The sequence below is a fragment of the Microcebus murinus genome, chromosome 13 (genome assembly GCF_040939455.1).
Source record: "Microcebus murinus isolate Inina chromosome 13, M.murinus_Inina_mat1.0, whole genome shotgun sequence".
NCBI lineage: Eukaryota > Metazoa > Chordata > Mammalia > Primates > Cheirogaleidae > Microcebus > Microcebus murinus.
In genome coordinates this window covers 16,798,542-16,816,394 of record NC_134116.1, presented here as the reverse complement: position 1 = coordinate 16,816,394, position 17,853 = coordinate 16,798,542, and the positions used below count along the sequence as shown (strand labels likewise).

The following is a 17,853-nucleotide window of genomic DNA, read 5'->3' as shown; positions in this document are numbered from 1 at the left end:
AGGAAATTTGGCAAATTCATAAATGTGTGCAAACAATGTACTCCTAAGTGAACAATAGATTAAAAAAGAAATGGGGGCTAGAAAATATTTTGTGATGAATATAAACAGCACAATATCTAAAAACATGGATGCTCATAAAGCAGTACTTAGAAATTGAGAGCTGTAAACACATATATTTAAAAAAGTATCTCAAAATCAGTCACCTTCTACTTGAAGAAACTAGAAAAAGTAGAATAAACTAAAACCAATACAGGCAAAGGACACAAAATATTAAAGATTAGAGTGGAAATAAATGAAATTGAGAACAGAAAAACAATACAGGAAATCAATAAAAGCAGAATTTGGTTTTGGAAAGATTAACAGAAATGGCAACCCTTTTAGATACCTGACCAAGAGAAAAAGAAGACTCAAATTGCAAAAATCAGGAATAAGTGAGAGAGGATACCTACCTACCTTACAGAAAAAGAGAATACCCTGAACAAGTGTATGCCAACAAATTAGATAATGTGGATAAAATGGAGAAATTCCTATTATGACACAAGCTACTGACACTGTAGAGGAAGTAGAAAATCTGAATAGACTTACCATAAGTAAAGAGATTGAATTTGTCATCATAAAACTTCCAATAAGGAAGAGCTCAGCACCAGATGGCTTCACTTGTGGATTCACTGAAATATTTAAAGGAAAATTACTTTATACTAGTCCTTCACAGGCTGTTCTAAAAGTAGAAAAGGAATGAAATAATCTCAACTTACTCAATAAGACCAATATTACCACAATACCAAAACAAGATAAAATGTCACAAGAATAAAAGTAAAGACCAAGATCCTTCATAAATACTAACATAAAAATTCTCAACAGAATACTAGCAAACCGAATCCAAGAATATATACAATGATTACACACAGTAACCAAATGGGATTTTCCCTATGGATACAAGGTTGGTTTAACATCCAATGTGATACACTATATTAGTAGACTAAAAGACAAAAACCACAGGATTATCTCAAGTTCAGAAAAACGCTTGACAAAATCCAACAGCCCTTCATGATAAAAAGCACTCAGCCAATTAGGAATAGAAAGCAACTTCCTCAAACTGATGAAGACAATCTATAAGAAGCCCACGACTAAAAATAAAAGATGTCTAGATTGAGAAGAAGTAAACCTATCTCTGTTTGCAGATGACATAATCTTGTATATAGAAAATCTTAAGGAATTTACCAAAAAATCTGTTAGAACTAATGGATTCTGCGAGGGTGCAGGATATAAGAATGATATGCAAATATCAATTTTTATTTTTATATAGTAGCAATATATAAACCATAAATCAAATTAACAAAACCATTATATTTACAATAGCACCAAAAGGGTATACAATACTTAAATATAAATTTTTTAAAACAAGTACGAAACTTGAAAGCTAAGAACTGTGAAGCATTGTTAAATTAAAGATGACCTCAACAAATGAAAACCATCTTATGTTCATGGATCAGAAGACCAAATATTGTTAAGATGACAATATTCACCAAACTGAACTACAGATTCAGCACAATCCTTATCAAAATCTCAGCTGCCTTTTTTTTGCAAAAATGACATCTGATTCCAAAATTTAATATGAAAATGCAAGGGACCAGAATAGCAAAAACAGTTCTGAAATAGAGGAATAAAGTTGCAAGACTCATACTTCCTGATTTCAAAATGTATTATAAAGCCACAGTAATCACGACAAAGTGGCACTGGCATTAGGATAGGCAAGTTAGTGGAATAGAATTGAGAATCCAGAAATAAATTGTTACACTTATGGTCAATTCAGTTCAACAAGGGTATGAAGACAATTCAGCGAGTATGATTAATCTTTTTGATAAATGCTGCTTGGGCAACTGGATATTCATGTGCGAAAGAGTGAAGTTGATCTCTTTCCTCACACCATACACAAAAATAAACTCTAAAAATCATGGACTTAAATGTAAAATCTAAAACTACAAAATTCTTAGAGGAAAACGTGAGTTGTTACCTTTGGTTTGACAATGATTTCTTATGTAAGATGCCAAGAGCACAAGCAAAAAAAGAAAAAAATAGATAAATTGGACTTCATCAAAATTTAAAACTTGTGCTTTAAAGGAAAAAACTGAGAAGATATCACAATGGGAGGAAATATTTGCAAATCATATATTTGATAGGGTCTTCTGTTTAGAATATATAAGGAACCCTTACAACTCAAGAATAAAAAAATGACCCAATTAAAAATGGGCAAAGGACATGGATAGAAATTTTCCCAAAGAAGATATACAAATGGCCAATAAGCCCATGAAAAGATGCTAAGCATTATTAGTTGTTAGGAAAATGCAAATCAAAACCACAATCAGTTACCACTTTATACCCACTAGAATGGCTATAACCTAAATAACAATAAGAAAATGTTGAGGAAGATGTAGAGAAATTGGAAATTTTTATAAATTCCTAGTGGGAATTTATGAATATAATGGTATGAACTTTGAAATAGTTTGGCAGTTTCTCAAAATGTTAAACATTACCACAACTCAGCTGTTTCACTGCTAGGTAGAGAAATGCTATACACAAATGTTTATAGTGGCATTTTTCATAATAGCCAAACTATGGAAACAGTCCTAATATCTATCAAATAATGGATGGATATATCATATTTATATATAAATAACATATTTTTATATATAATATTTATATATAATATATAACATATACATAATATATATAAAACCCAATCCTACTGCCTTGGCCTCCTAAAGTGCTAGGATTATGCTGGGAACCACTGTGCCCAGCAGAGACTATTTCTTCTTCAATTGTAAAATATGGTTATGTTTATATGACTTTTCTCAATTTAGCAATAGGAATAGCCTTTGGAAGTAGAGAGATCAGGTGTCCCTGGGATACCACCTGGAAGGTAGAAGTGGTGCACATATGTGAACCTGTATTCTTGTATGCTTCCTTTCATCTTCTGCCTTTGAAGATGAGTGATGTAAAGTTAAAACAATGTAGACAAGTTCCAGTTCCTACGATGATGGTGTAGCTTATTTTCAACTGATCCTCCTCCAGATAACAATGATAAATCCTGGACAAAATAGAAAACAGTTATTTGAAGGTGTGGATAAACAACCAAATCTGACCCTTGAAAGAAGAAAACTATACTGGATGAAGTATACATTTATTTGATTTTTCCCCTGAGAGTAGTCACTATTGCATGTGTTAAGGTATGGCTGGAACTCATGTGGTAAGCCAGTCTTACTGGCTTAAGGTCTCAGAGAGTGATGTTCAAGATTGTCAGAACTTGACAGAATAGAGCAGGGTTATCAAGGCAAAAGGGAGCAACGGAGCAAAGAGCTCCATATCTGAATGTAGCTACATAAAGAAGACTCCAGGGAGCCCAGCATAGAAAACCTGCTGGAATGCTGAATGAACTGAGCTGAAATTTCAATTGCCTGCCAAAGAGATGATGTTTGGTATTCGACTCTCATTAATTTGAGGTGCTTGTAAACACCTTGAGCTTTCCATTAGAACCCTGAAAGGTTTTTGGAGTAAGTGGTTTGGACTTTTTATTTACTAAGAGGAAAACCAATGGATACATTCTAGCACAACATAAAAGTGAGTCTCCACAACTTCAGGATAGTTGGTAATTGAACTGCCTGCTGTAATAAACATCAATACTTTTCAGTGGATGATAGCATGATTAGTAGAGTATCTATAGCATCTCCATAGTCCAGTATACAATAAAAATTCACTTGGCATACAATTCAAGAATAAAGGTGACCCATGGTCAAGAGAAAAAGTGGTCAATAGAAATCAACTGTGAAATTATGAAGATGTTGGATTCATGGGTAAGAATTTTAAAGCAGCTATTAAATTATTATCAAGTATTAAAGATCAAAATGAGGGAACAGGGCCAGCACAGTAGCTCTCGGCTATAATGTCAGCACTTTGGGAGGCTGAGACAGGAGGATCTCTTGAGGCCAGGAGTTCAAGACTATCTTGGGCAATATAGCGAGACCCTGTCTCTAACAAAAAATAGAAAAATTAGCCAGGTGTGGTGGCAAGCAACTGTAATCCCAGCTACTGGGGAGGCTGAGGCAGGAGAAGGGCTCCCTTGAGCCCTGGAATTTGAGGCTGCAGTAAGCTATGATTATACCACTGCACTCTTACCTAGGTGACAGACTGAGACCCTGTCTTTTAAGAAAAAAAACGAGACAACAGATAGAGAATATTAGCACAGAAATGGAAACTATAATATATTACTAAGTGGAAATTCCAGATCTAAAATGTATTATACCTGCAATTGCTAATTTGCTAGAGAGGCTGAAAAGCATACTGGTGATGGCAGAAGTAGAAGAAGTAACATTGAAGATAGAAGAATAAAGATTATAAAATCTGAAAAAAAAACAAAAACCCAAAAATATATTTTAAAAAAATTGAAGAGACACTAAAGACACAAGGAAACTTTTAGAGGTAATAGATACATCTGTTTCTTTGATTGTGGTGAAGGTTATAATGGGTGTATGCATATGTCCAAACTCATAAAAACTGTATTCATTAAACGTGCAGATTTTTGAGTTTTTTTTTTTTTGTCAATTATACCTTAGTAAAGCTGTTTAAAATAATTGAAGAGACCTTCAGTGACTCCCTGTGGGCACTGTAAGTTATCAGGAAGTGTAACTAGCATGTACTGGGAGCTGCAAGAGGAAAGGGTAAATGGGGCCAAGAAATATTGGAAAAAATGTTGTCTTCTTAACATTTTGAAGAAGACAAAGTTGTCTGTTTTTTATCACTTTTATTCAGTATTATCCTAAAGATTCTAGCCAGTACAATAGGAAAGAAAAAGAAGTAAAAGGCTAGAACTCAAAAAGGAAGAAGTAAAGTTGTTATTTCTGTTTATATAATCATTTGCATAGAATAACCTTAAGGAGTCTATAAAACACTTGCTATAACTAATAAATTTAGCAAAATTGCAGTATAAAAAATCAGTTAAATATAAATTGTATTTCAATAAATTAGCACTGAGAAAATGAAAATTAAAGTTTCATTTAATAATAGCATAAAAACATTAAGGCAAATACTTTAACAAAATAAATTCAACATTGTTACTTGTAAGAGTACAAAGAAATGAAAAAGTAATAAAGCATAAGGATTGGAAAGGAATCTTTCCAGGACAAGTTAATTGGTTAGTTAAAAAAAAAAAAAAGAAAGCTGTAAGGAATCTATCATACAACTAAAAAAACTAAAGCAAAAATAGGCATAAACCTGAAGAGACTCAAGACTGACAGTTTACTGAGAGAAATTCAAAATCTAAGTAAGAGCTATGTCCTGTTCATAGGCTGGAGTAGAAAATATTAAGATGTCACTTCTCCCTAAATTAATGTACAGATTCAATGCAGACCCAATCATCATCCTTGTATTTGGGAGGCAGGGGGGAAGAAAATGGCACATTGGTTTTAAAATTTCTGTGGCTATTCAAAGGGACCTAGAATAGCCAATCCAATTGGTCTGAGCGCTGTGGGTTACTGTTGAGTTGATTAACATTGTCTCCCCCGACAACCACCCTTGACTACCTAAAATAAAAGAAAAAGCAAATAGGATAGCAAATATAGTCTTACAGATAAATGAAGTTGTAGTACTTGGTCTACAAATTCCTCAAATGGCCTCTACCCCTATCTTCTACCACCACATGAGAAAATTAGAGATGAATTGTAGGACTAAAAATCTTCTAAAACAAAACATACGAGTATGTCTTCTGAACCTTGGATTAGTCAAAAAATAGTACGGACACTAAAGCACTAAGAATAAAAGAAAAAAATGAGTTGCATTTTGTTAATGTTAAAAATTTTTGCCGGGCATGGTGGCTCACGCCTATAATCCTAGCACTCTGGGAGGTCGAGGCCGGAGTTCGAAACCAGCCTGAGCAAGAGTGAGACCCCGTCTCTACTAAAAATAGAAAGAAATCAATTGGCCAACTAAAAAATATATAGCTGGGCATGGTGGTGCATGCCTGTAGTCCCACTTACTCAGGGGGCTGAGGCAGGAGGATTGCTTGAGCCCAGGAGTTTGAGGTTGCTATGAGCTAGGCTGATGCCATGGCACTTTAGCCTGGGCAGCAGAGTGAGACTCTGTCTCAAAAAAAAATTTTTTTTTCCCTTTAAAACAGCAAAAAGGTACCCTTACGTACCTATTAGAATGTCTAAAATCCAGAACACTTTCAATGCCAAATTCTACCAAGGATGTGGAGCAGCAGGAACTCTCATGCATTGCTAGTGGGAATGCAAAATGGTACAACCATTTTAGAAGACAGTTTGGCAGTTTCTTACAAAACTAAACATAATCTTACTATGTGATCAAGCAGTTGTGTTCCTTGGTATTTATCGAAATGGGTTGAAAACATATGTGATGTTTATAGCAGCTTTATTCATAATTGCCAAAACCGAGAAGCAACCAAAATGTCCTTGAATGGATGAATAAATGGGTACATGCATACAATGGAGCATTATTTAGCAGTAAAAAATGAGTTATCATGGCACAAAAAGGCAGGGTGGAATCTTACATACATATTGCTAAGGGAAAGAAGCTAATCTAAAGAGGCTTCATTCTGTATGATTCCAGCTATATGACATTCTGAAAAAGGCAGAACTACAGATAAGGTAAAGATCAGTGATTGCCAGGCATTCATGGTAGGGAGGAATAAATAGGTGGAACTCGGGATGTTTAGGGCAGTGAAACTACCCTGTATAATACTGCCATGGTACATACATGTCATTGTACGTTTTTCAAAACCTATGGAATGTGTAATACAAAGAGTGAACCTTAAAGTAATGTATGGACTTTAATAATAGGCTCTTCAATTGTAACAAATGTACCATACTAATGCAAAATATTAATAATAGCAGAAATCGTGTGGGGGATGGGGTCAGTGCAGGTGTATGTGGAAACTCTGTACTTCCCGTTGAGGTTTTCTATAAACCTAAAACTGCTCCAAAAAATAAGGTCTATTAATGTTTTTTAAATCTTCTGCTAAAGGAAAGACATTGTTTTTTTTGTTTGTTTGTTTTGTTTATTTCAGAATATTATGGGGGTATAAACATTTTGGTTACATAAATTGCTTTTGTACTGTTTAAGTGTGCCCATCCCCCAGATAGTGTGCATTTAGGTGTGAATTTACCCATCTCCCCCTACCTCCTCCCACCGACTTGATTTCTGAAGGAAAGACATTGTTAAGAAAAATAATAAGCTGCAAAGGAGAATACTTGCAATACATAAATCTGACAAAGACCTTGTGTCCAAAATAATGAACTTCCACAAATCAATAAAAAAATAAGGCCAATGACCTAATGAAAATGGGCAAAAACTTGAATATAGACATGGCCAGTAAGCACCATAAGGTTCTCAACATTTAGTCATAAGGGAAATATACATTAATCTATAATAAGATGTGGTTTCACAGCCATTAGTCTGGCTAGAATTGGAAAGAATGACAACATGAGGGCAAGGATGTGGAGAAACTCCATTGCTGTGGGAGCATAGAAATGTTATATTTTAGAAAACAGTTTGGTAGTTTATATAAAATTAAACATACATTTACCCTAGTATTTTCACTCCTAGATTTTTTCCCCCACAACAAAGAAAAATATCCTCAAAAAAATCTGTACAAAAATGTTGGTAGCAGCTTTATAATAGCCCCAAACTGGAAGCAACCCAAATGTCCATCAACAGAAGGATGAATTGAGTATATTTGCACAATAAAATATTACTCAGCAATAAAGAACTATCAATGACATGAACCTCAAAAACATAATATTGAGCAAAAAAGCCACAAAAGATAGTATGTATTTTTGGAGTCTATTTCTGTGAAACTTTAGAACAGGCAGGCGTAATCTATGGTTGACTGTTAGGGAGCTTGCAGGCAGATTTACTGAAAAGGTGAATGACGGAACTTAAGATCTTCGAATTTCACTGTATGTAGATTTATATTAACAAAATTTGTAAAAGGTAACAGTTGCTGAAACAAAAGAGGAGCGTTTCAGGTATTTCTTCAAACAAATTATGATAACAATGATAACTAAGTCTAATTTATCATTTATGTGCCAAGCACTTAGTCTAAGCATACCATTATTCTCATTTAAGCAGCATATGCGTTAGGTATTCTTACTATCTTTGTTTTTCTGATGAGGAAACTGAGGCATGAGGAAGCTACATTATGGAGGTCACATAGCTTTTGCAGGTTTGCGCTTGGTCAGACAGACACACAGGGGCCTGCCCGGGTGGCAGCTGTACTGTGTTGCCTTCCTGACTAATTGTGCCTGAAGTCTAAATTGTGAACCTTAAGCCCTTATTGATGGAAGAAGGAAAGGGAGTATGCCTAATATTAAAATATATAAGATTACAAATAACATTGTGTATTCCCATCTAGATTCAGATGTCATTTTTGTAGTTATTGATAATGTTGACACCAAACTTGGGGGTATTCCCTATTTTTCAGCACGATTGTGTGATACAGACTCTTCTACACAGTCTCATGTTTGTGTACATTTTAAATTGCATATAGGCAGAATTGTAATCCTCCTCTATGCCAATTCCTAGCTTTGAAGAGGTTCTCTGAAAATGCTGCTTTTATCTTTCTTCTGCAGTGATGAACTTTAATGTTGGAGTGTTGTAAGTTCTCACATAATAAGGCTTAGATTTTTGTTTCGTTTGGCAGTAGACTTCTGTTTAAAATTCCTTTAATCTGTTCATTCCATGCTTTTTATATTCATTTTAATAGCTGATGGCTCTGTGCAGAATTTCATATTGAATTTATTGCACTAAAAACTATTATAACTTGTATTTGTGACTCTTCATCTCAACTTGGTAAAAGTGAGTTTTTCAGCAAATTGCTGAATTTTTGTCTTCTTGCAGTTGTTTTTTCTTGCACCCCCCCAACCCCAGGAGAAAATAAGAAACAATTCATATACTAGATCTAAAGTTTCATTAAAATTGCTTCGGCCCTGTCTCAGGCATTTTAAGTGGGCCATCTGTCTAAACATCTCTCTCTCTCTTTTTTTTTTCTGATCATTTCCTCGACTTATTCATGAGCCATGGGAGGGCTCCTTTGTAGTCTCCATGTAGCTGGTTCTGTCTACCCCCACTGAATACATCTATGTGCTTGCATAACATATCTTTTCACCATGCTGGAAATTCTCTGAACTTGGTTCAGATGAATGGCCCACTTTCTGAAGGCCTTTTTCTTCCTGCAAAGATTTGTATGCAGAAACTGACCTCAGCGGCTATGGAATGCAGCATATTATTCCTGATCATTTTACAGACCACCCACTGTGAAAGTTATGATGAAGCATTTCTTAATGATTGATTCTTTGACCATTAGCATTGTTTTAACTCAGTATTTCACTCCTAAAGAGATGATGACACAATTGAAAACCAGCTTTTCTGAGTGTCTGATAATATGGTTTTGAGATGCTTATCATTCATGCTAACTGAAGATGCTGATAGTTTTTATGTTTATGCAAAATCTACTTTTAAAAACAACATGTAATAGCAATGAATTTAAGTTAGTATTTCTTGTGCCTTTTTGAGTAAAATATTCTAATAAGTTAAATGTATTAGTATTAACATTAGTGACAAGCAACTAACAGATTTTCACCATAAAATACAGAAAAATTTAGTTTTATTGAGCATATTCATTCTGGCTGGCTGATGATAATCAAAGTGGACAGGCCTGGGTAAAGGCTATTATTTGATTTGCTTTGTGAATGGCTATTTATGTGAATTCCTTTTTACTGGGTTTTTTTTGTTTTGTTTTTTGAAGTGGTAGCTTAATTGATATCAGCTTTGCAGGTGACTAATAAGTTGCACAGATTAAATTTTTGATCAGATGGCAGCCTCTTGCACTAGAAACATACTTCATTAAAGGAAACTGTTTTCTGTGTATCATTACTACGGTGAGTTGAATGAAGCTCCAAGACCTTTTCCCTCTCTTTTCAGAGAGTTGTTCATTAAAATCTTCTCTGAGACTAGTTTGAATTTAGTGGATATATGTAATTCTTTTCTAAAATTTAAAATATAACTTTAGGTAATTGTTACCATTTTAAACATGTTTGTGCTTATTGAATTGAAATCAGTGTTTAGACCAACTATTAATGTACTTTCAATGATTTTGCAGAAATAGAGCATATATACCTTCAGGTTTATATTATTACTTTTACTTATAGTTTATTTCTATTGCAAAGCATATTTTTATTTGCTAATTGGCATATATGCCTAACTCATTCATTTTATTTAAAAATCAAACAAAAATACTCTCAAACTTATGTAAAGCCAGAAAGAATATAGGCAAATTTTGTTTGTAGAAGATCGAACTCAAAGAGATTCCACACTTTTGACTCTGGTATCTAGAGACTGTGCTTTCACAGTGAGGCCTCTTTCTTGTATCCTAATAACATACCACCTTAAAAGAAATTGTTAGAAAAGTGCCACTTCACGAGTTAAGTACTCAGAAGAAGCAACAGCTTCCCAACACCTGTCCAATTCTGTTCTGATCCACTTTTACAGGTGTGGAAACTTTTTAAAATGAATTGAATGAGTTCTCAGGTACATTACTAGTAAGAGAGGGGCTAAAAGATTTAGACCTCAATGTTTTAACTCAAAAGGCTGTGCTCTTTCCAGAAGGTCCCTCCTGGGGCAAGTTATAACATATATGAAACAGATGTGGATCAAAATGAAACAATGGAAAAATAAATAGTAGTTAGGTTCTGGAGAGTGGCAGTTATATCTTGCCACCATCTGTAAGATCGTTTTCTGTGGGAAAATGCATTCTGGGTTGGAACAGGATGTCAAGATTGACAACTTCTCAACCCCTCTGGAAGCAGAGGCTCATCACATGACTGAAAGGAGCCTCAGCATTTACTTGAAAAAGTTGCCTCCAGTGGGCCACTGCATTTTGAAAAATATTACAGCATATAGAATGGGTTAAGTGGAAGGGAGATCACTGAATTCATGCTATAATTAAGGGAGAAATTGTGAGGGAAGCAATATTCCCCTTGAAGAATCTGTTAGTTTGAGAATCAGAGGAGATAGAATCCAAAGTTTCCTTAAAGGAGGAGGTTGCAGTTTTGGAGGGAGATAAGAGTATAGACCTACAGCTGAGACCATCATGATGATAAAAGTTAACATTTACATGCCTTATTTAATTTAATCCTCAGTACATCCCTATCAATACAGAAACTATTGTTATCTTAATTTGATGCATAAGGAAACAGAGACTTCCACAATTTGCTCAAGAGTTTGTACCAACCTCTGGGTCACCAGGGCCTGAGTTTATAACCACCGTGCCTTGCTCTCTCCCTCCTGTTAGCTTGGCTTAAGGGTCTGGCCCAATCAGATAGATGAGTCAGAGAATAAACAGAAACAAAATTGGATATAAAGAGTGGGGCTTTGGCCGGGTACGGTGGCTCACGCCTGTAATCCTAGCACTCTGGAGGCCGAGGCGGGCGGATTGCTCGCGAAGTCAGGAGTTCGAAACCAGCCTGAGCAAGAGCGTGATCCCGTCTCTACTATAAATAGAAAGAAATTAATTGGCCAACTAATATATAGAAAAAATCAGCCGGGCATGGTGGCTTGTGCCTGTAGTCCCAGCTACTCGGGAGGCTGAGGCAGGAGGATCGCTTGAGGCCAGGAGTTTGAGGTTGCTGTGAGCTAGGCTGATGCCACGGCACTCACTCTAGCCTGGGCAACAAAGTGAGACTCTGTTTTTTTTGTTTTTTTTTTTGTTTCGTTTTTGAGACAAAGAGTGGGGCCTTGCTTTTAAGGGCTGTTAACACTAGTTAGGTTAATGAAAATTTAACTTAGTGTAAAGTAGAAAACCATAAAACCATCATGAGCAGGAGAGGGGCACAATTCTCAAGGAAGCAGAGATGTAAGAAGGCTAGGCTTACATAGTGGGCTGGGTGTGGGGCTCCTTCTATGATCACAATACCCTTGCAAGTTTGGGGCATCGACCCCATGTGCAGATACAAAGTGAAGTGTAGTGAGTGAGGGGGACCCTGTCCACGCATACCACGGTGTGTCTTGGAGCCCGGGGCTCATGCTCCTACTCCGACATCTGTCAGCTCCTGCTCAGTCCCCTGGGTGGTTCGGCTGGGCTGCTGTGCTCCACACTGGGTAGCTGCTCCTCACATTCTTTTCTCCTTGGCCCCCATCTCTTTCTCCCCAACCTGTGCTAGAAACTGGGGATACAAAAATAATTGTCTTGGTTTTGTAGGAGTTCATAGGCCAAGAAGGAGACAAACACACGAATGCCCTGTGGAATATAGGTGCTACAAGAGAGGAAGAGTTGGCACAGAAGCACTCTTCCCTGCCTCCTTTCTGCTCATACCTCTTCCTCCTTCTCCCGTCTTCCTTCTCTCCTTCCTATGTCTTGTCCCCCTACCACCCCCCACGTCAAACTCTCCTGTGTGAGTGAAGCTGTGTCCTCTGAAACCCTCTTCAAATTGCCAAAAGAGAATCCTCCAGGCCTTTGTGTACAGTGTGCTTTTCTATTGATGCATTTTTTCACTTTTCTTTATTTTTGCTTATATAGTATTTAAAACATGTACTCATTTTCAGAAAACAAATCAAGAAAGGTGAGCCAAATACAAATATTCACCCAGGTTATCAATCATTATCCATTAGACATTGTAACTAGAAGTGATTTGATTAGAATCATAGTTTTTATAACTATGACTATTTTTTTTAGTGAATACAGAGAGAATTCTTTTGAAATTTGGTGGCTTTAAATGAATACCTAACTTGCAACATTTTTTCAGAACTGTGGCTTAAGCCAGAGCCTGGGTGCTATAAAATACTAATGTTTAGTGCTTAGTAAATATTACTTCACAATTATAAAGTATGTAAACATGCAGTACTTAAATTAGGTTAATTCTGAAATCATTAAATTTTATTACTTTAAAAAAGTTGTAAGAAACATACTTGTATTCTAAAAAATTTTTCCTAAGTTGTTTAGGGGTGTGTGGGTGTGTGTGTGTGTGGCTGTGCTTTGTTTTAACAAACTTATGATATTGTTATCCTATTACATAAGAGTATATTAAGTGGGTATATGAGTAATTTTTAAATCAATTTTTAAAAGTTTGTAGTTTTAGTAATAGCAAATAAAACAGATATAGCTTTTTACCAAAAAAAGTTATATCCTATAAAACAACTAAGATAGTTTTTTTCTAACCGACATTATGAAGAGCATTCTATAACATTTTATAAATATAATAATACATGGAGGTCCATTCTTTAATATATTTTTAGTCTTTTAAACTATGAAGAACAAAATAAAACCTAAATAATTCTCTAGGCCAAATAACACTGACTCAGCAATCCATTTTATGTCTCTGAAGTTGAAGGCATGGCATAGTTTATTGTCATTTTTTAAGAAAACATCTGGAATAGTAACCAAATATTGAAAAAAATTAATTGTGTTTAAGGAAGTTTAATTTGTGAAGGACTGTCACAATTAAGCAACTTAAATTCATAGAATAGATAATGGCACCACAATTAGGCCAGAATGACTGCTGTTGTCTCTGGTGTATATATTTTTAAAAACCTCTCTAGTTTAAATCTGTAAGCTTTTTTCCAAGGATGGAACCTTTTAAAATAAAATGTTCTGAAATTCATTTTTGGTAGTTTTACCCTGCATACTTTAATATCAAAAGAAAATTAGGTTTTTTTTTGAGAAAGTAATATAAAATTATTAAAATGATTAATGCTTTTTCTTTTCTTTCTACTTCAGAGTACCTATTATTAAACCAGACATGGTTAACTGGGAGCTGTCAATAAAGTTGCATGATGAAGTTCATACTGTCATAGCATCAAACAGTGGGTCAACATTCTCTGTGAGTTGTATTTCTTTATTTTCTTGATAATCTTGAAATTATCTATGAATATTTAAAACCATTTTAACCTGTTCACTGACTCTTATCTTTTGAATTTATAGCATTGCCACATACTTGTTTCATCTTCTTTAGAAAGCTGAATGTAAATGAGAATTTTTGTCTTCTTATGCTAATTAGACAATACATTTCTAGATTTATCCACATTCTAAACTCACTTCCTGATACCTGATTCCTTTTTCTTTTATATTATTGAGAAGTAATACTTTTGCCTTTGTTACAGAGAAGAGCATCTTCAATTATAATTCCAAACATATGATAGCTGTGGTAGATAACCATTCTTTTAAAACAAGTAATCTGAAGCTTCATATAACATAATCTTCGTATTTCATGTTTTGAGACATTCTTGAGGCTAAGTTTACCTTATGGTGACATTCTTTTTGTTTTGAAGAATTTAAACCCCTTGGACAGTATCCATGACAGACCTTCTTTAGTTTGAAGTCTGGTCGGCAGTGAACAATGTTACAATAAGATTTCAGTGTTTATACTGTAGTATGAATGATACGTTTAAAATCTGTGATTTGAGATTGCCAGAAAAATGCCATTAAAAGTTGCTATTTTAACTTGCGTGCTTTTTTATTTTCAGCCTGAACCCAAGGAAGCTGCTTTATAGTTAGTATGATGAATACTATGTTTACATTTATTTTATATTTCTCTTCTCATGGCTAAGTTGCATTGAAATGTCATTGTATTGTGGGGAAACAAATGACTTTTTATCAGAAGAATGAAACAGGGTATGAAAATCAAAATAATTTCAGTAAATAAAAACTGGTGAGGGCTAAGGAGTAGGATATGGCAATTTCTTGATTTCAGTGAGAAAATACTATAAATTGAGAATTCATGAGAATTAATTTATTCAGTAAATACTTATTGCATGCCTGCTATAAGCCAGATAAGTGCTAGGCTGTTGCCTGGGAGAAGCTGATGTTCTTGTGTGGTTGTCAGACTCACAAATAAATTATATTAATTCATGAATTAAGGGTAGTCTCTTAGGTTTTCTTTACATTTTGTGATTCATCGTATATGCCAAAATTGCTAAAGCTTGTCTTAAATGAAAGCTAAGATGGTGTTAAACCAGTCTTATGATATATTTTGTGATAATCTTTTGTGATTTTCTACATTCCTCTTATCTATATTATCATTTTAAAAAATAGCTTTATAAATAGACAATTATACATTAGGCTGAATAGCAAATTATATGAATTGAGTAGTAAAGAGTATTGCTATTATAATATAGTACTTTCCTGAGGGAAGGTTAACTTTACAGAAATGTAGACTTCAACATAATTTTCAGTTCTGTATTGAGTCACCACTGAAGTTTTACTGTAATCTGATATTTTGATACAATGTTTTTCTAAGCAATGCCTTGCCTTAATAAGAAAACTGCCCATATTACTTCTTAGAATTGCTTCTTTATGCTCGTTTTAGATTCCATGTTGGAAAACTAGAGACCCCTGACCTGAGTGTGTATGTGGTGTCTTTTAAATTTTTTTCTGTAAAATTATCTCTAGTTTCACTTTTTAGCTTATGAAGAAAACAGGGCTGCTTAAAAACACATCAAAATTAGTACATTATACACTTCCCTGGAAAATATCTACCATAATATAAAAAACTACCTCCCATATTTATTGGCTTAGCTATAATAGAAACATCAATAGTCTAATGAAAAGTGTTGCCCTTTTTCTAAGGCATTTGAATTGAACTACTTTCATTTGACGTCAGTATTACTAAAGGAGGCAAGTTGAGTAGTGTGGGATAAGGCTCATTGGTATTAATATTTCAATAGTGTGACATTATTATCTGCTTTTTAGGGTCATACAGGGGAGAACTATGATTATTTATTTGACTTCCGAGATCACCCCCTGCCTCCTTGAGAAAAAATTAGCCTAAAGGTGACAGTCTAGGTCTGGGTTAATTACTCCAGAGATAGTACAAGCAAATTATTTAGCCCACAGAAAAATTTCAGGTACCCCACATTTTCAGAGTTCTTTAATTTTAATTTCTTTAATTTAATTTTAGAAGTTTAAAATTTAAAGATATTTCTAATGAGGCAAGTACAGCAAATGCTCAGATTTTCTATACAAATGTCCTGTTAAGAAAGAAAAAAAAATATATAGGTAAAGTTAAATTCTCTCTTTACATCATCCCATTCTGCTCTCTTCCTCCTCAAAGATGGCAGGTATCCTAAAGATGCTGTATGTCCTTTTTGTACACGTTGTTACACTTTTAGTATATATGCATGTAACACGATGGTGAAAAAGAAAGTTGTAAAAATATACGTAACAAATGGAACCATTTCTGTACATTTTAAAAGTATACAAAGCAAAAACAATTTCATTTATAGTACCATCAAAAAGAATAAAATACTTAGGAACACATTTAACCAAGGAGGCAAAAGACTTGTGTGCTGAAAGAAATTGAAGATGACACAAATAAAAGAAAAGGTATCTTGTGTCAGGGACTAGAAGACTCAATATGGTTAAGATGTCAGTACTACCCAAACTGACCTACAGGTTCAATGCCATCTCTGCCAAAATCCCAGTGACATTTTTTGCAGAAACAAATTCATCCCCCCAAAATTTATTTATATATCTGGTCAAATGATTTTTGATAAAGTACCAAGAACATTCAATGGGGAAAAGACAGCCTTTCAATAAATAAATTCATATGGAATCTCAGGGCGGTTCCCAAATAGTCAAAATAATCTTGAAGTAGAAGAACAAAATTGAAGGTTTCACAACTCTTCATCTTAAATTACTTACCAAAGGTTGCCAAAAGTTTGCAAATCAGTGTGGCACAGCTTAAAGACAGGCCAGTGGACTAAAATAGAGAGCCCACAAATAAGCCCTTGTATATCTGGTCAAATGATTTTTGATAAGAGCGCCAAGAGCATTCAATGGAGAAAAGATAGCCTTTTTGATATATGATGTGGGGAAAAATGTATGTCCATATGCAAGTCAATGAATTTGGATTCTTACCTTACTCTATGTACAAAACTAACTCAAAATAGACCAAAGACTTAAATATAAGAGCTCATGCTATAACATTCTTAGAAGAAAACATAGGGGGAAAGCTTCATGATATTGGATTTGGCATTGGTTTCTTGGATATGGCATGCAAGAGTGAGACCCTATCTCTACTAAAAAATAGAAAGAAATTAATTGGCCAACTAAAAATAAATAGAAAAAATTAGCCAGGCATGATGGCACATGCCTATAGTCCCAGCTACTTAGGAGGCTGAGGCAGGAGGACAACAGAGTGAGAGTCTGTCCCCTCCCCCCCAAAAAAATTAAACACTTCTGTGCATCAAAGGACAAAATCAACAGAATGAAAAGGCAACTGACAGAATGGGAAAAATACTTGCAAATTATTAATATATATCGGATAAGGAGTTAATATTCAGAATATATAAAGAACTATAATTCAGTAGCAAAAAAATAAATAGATAAACATAATTAAAAATGGACAAATGACTTCAATAGACATTTCTCTAGTGAAGATATACAAATGGCCAAAAAGCACATGAAAAGACACTCAATATTGGTAATCTTTAGGGAAATGCTAATTAAACCCACAATGAGATACTACCTCCTACCATTTGAATGGCTACTATCAAATAGAAAGTAAATATTGGTAAGAATGTAGAGAAGTTGAAACCCTTGTACTGTTGGTGTGAACGTAAAATGGTACAGCAACTGTGGAAAAACAGTATGGCGGTTCCTCAAAAATGTTAAAGTAGCATTTTCATATGCTTTATTAATTCCACTTCTGGGTATATATATATATATATATATATATATATATCCAAAAAAAGTTGAGCAGGACCTTGAACAGATACTTTCACATCCATGTTCATAGTGCATTATTCACAATAGCCAAAAGATAGAAACAACCCAGTGTCCACCGGTGG

At 34.6% G+C, this 17,853-nt stretch overlaps 1 protein-coding gene across 2 annotated transcripts in view; it reads left to right on the top strand.

Moving 5' to 3' along the window:
- Positions 1-17,853, top strand: part of PCCA (propionyl-CoA carboxylase subunit alpha) — a 373,670-nt gene that overhangs the window by 225,585 nt on the left and 130,232 nt on the right. For both annotated transcript variants that reach the window (XR_012922419.1, XM_012751855.2), the window contains exon 19: positions 13,784-13,886. Coding sequence is in view for 1 of the 2 variants with exons in the window: in XM_012751855.2 (XP_012607309.1) it covers positions 13,784-13,886 (103 nt within the window). In the remaining variant the exon portion in view is untranslated. The remainder of the gene's footprint in view (positions 1-13,783; positions 13,887-17,853) is intronic.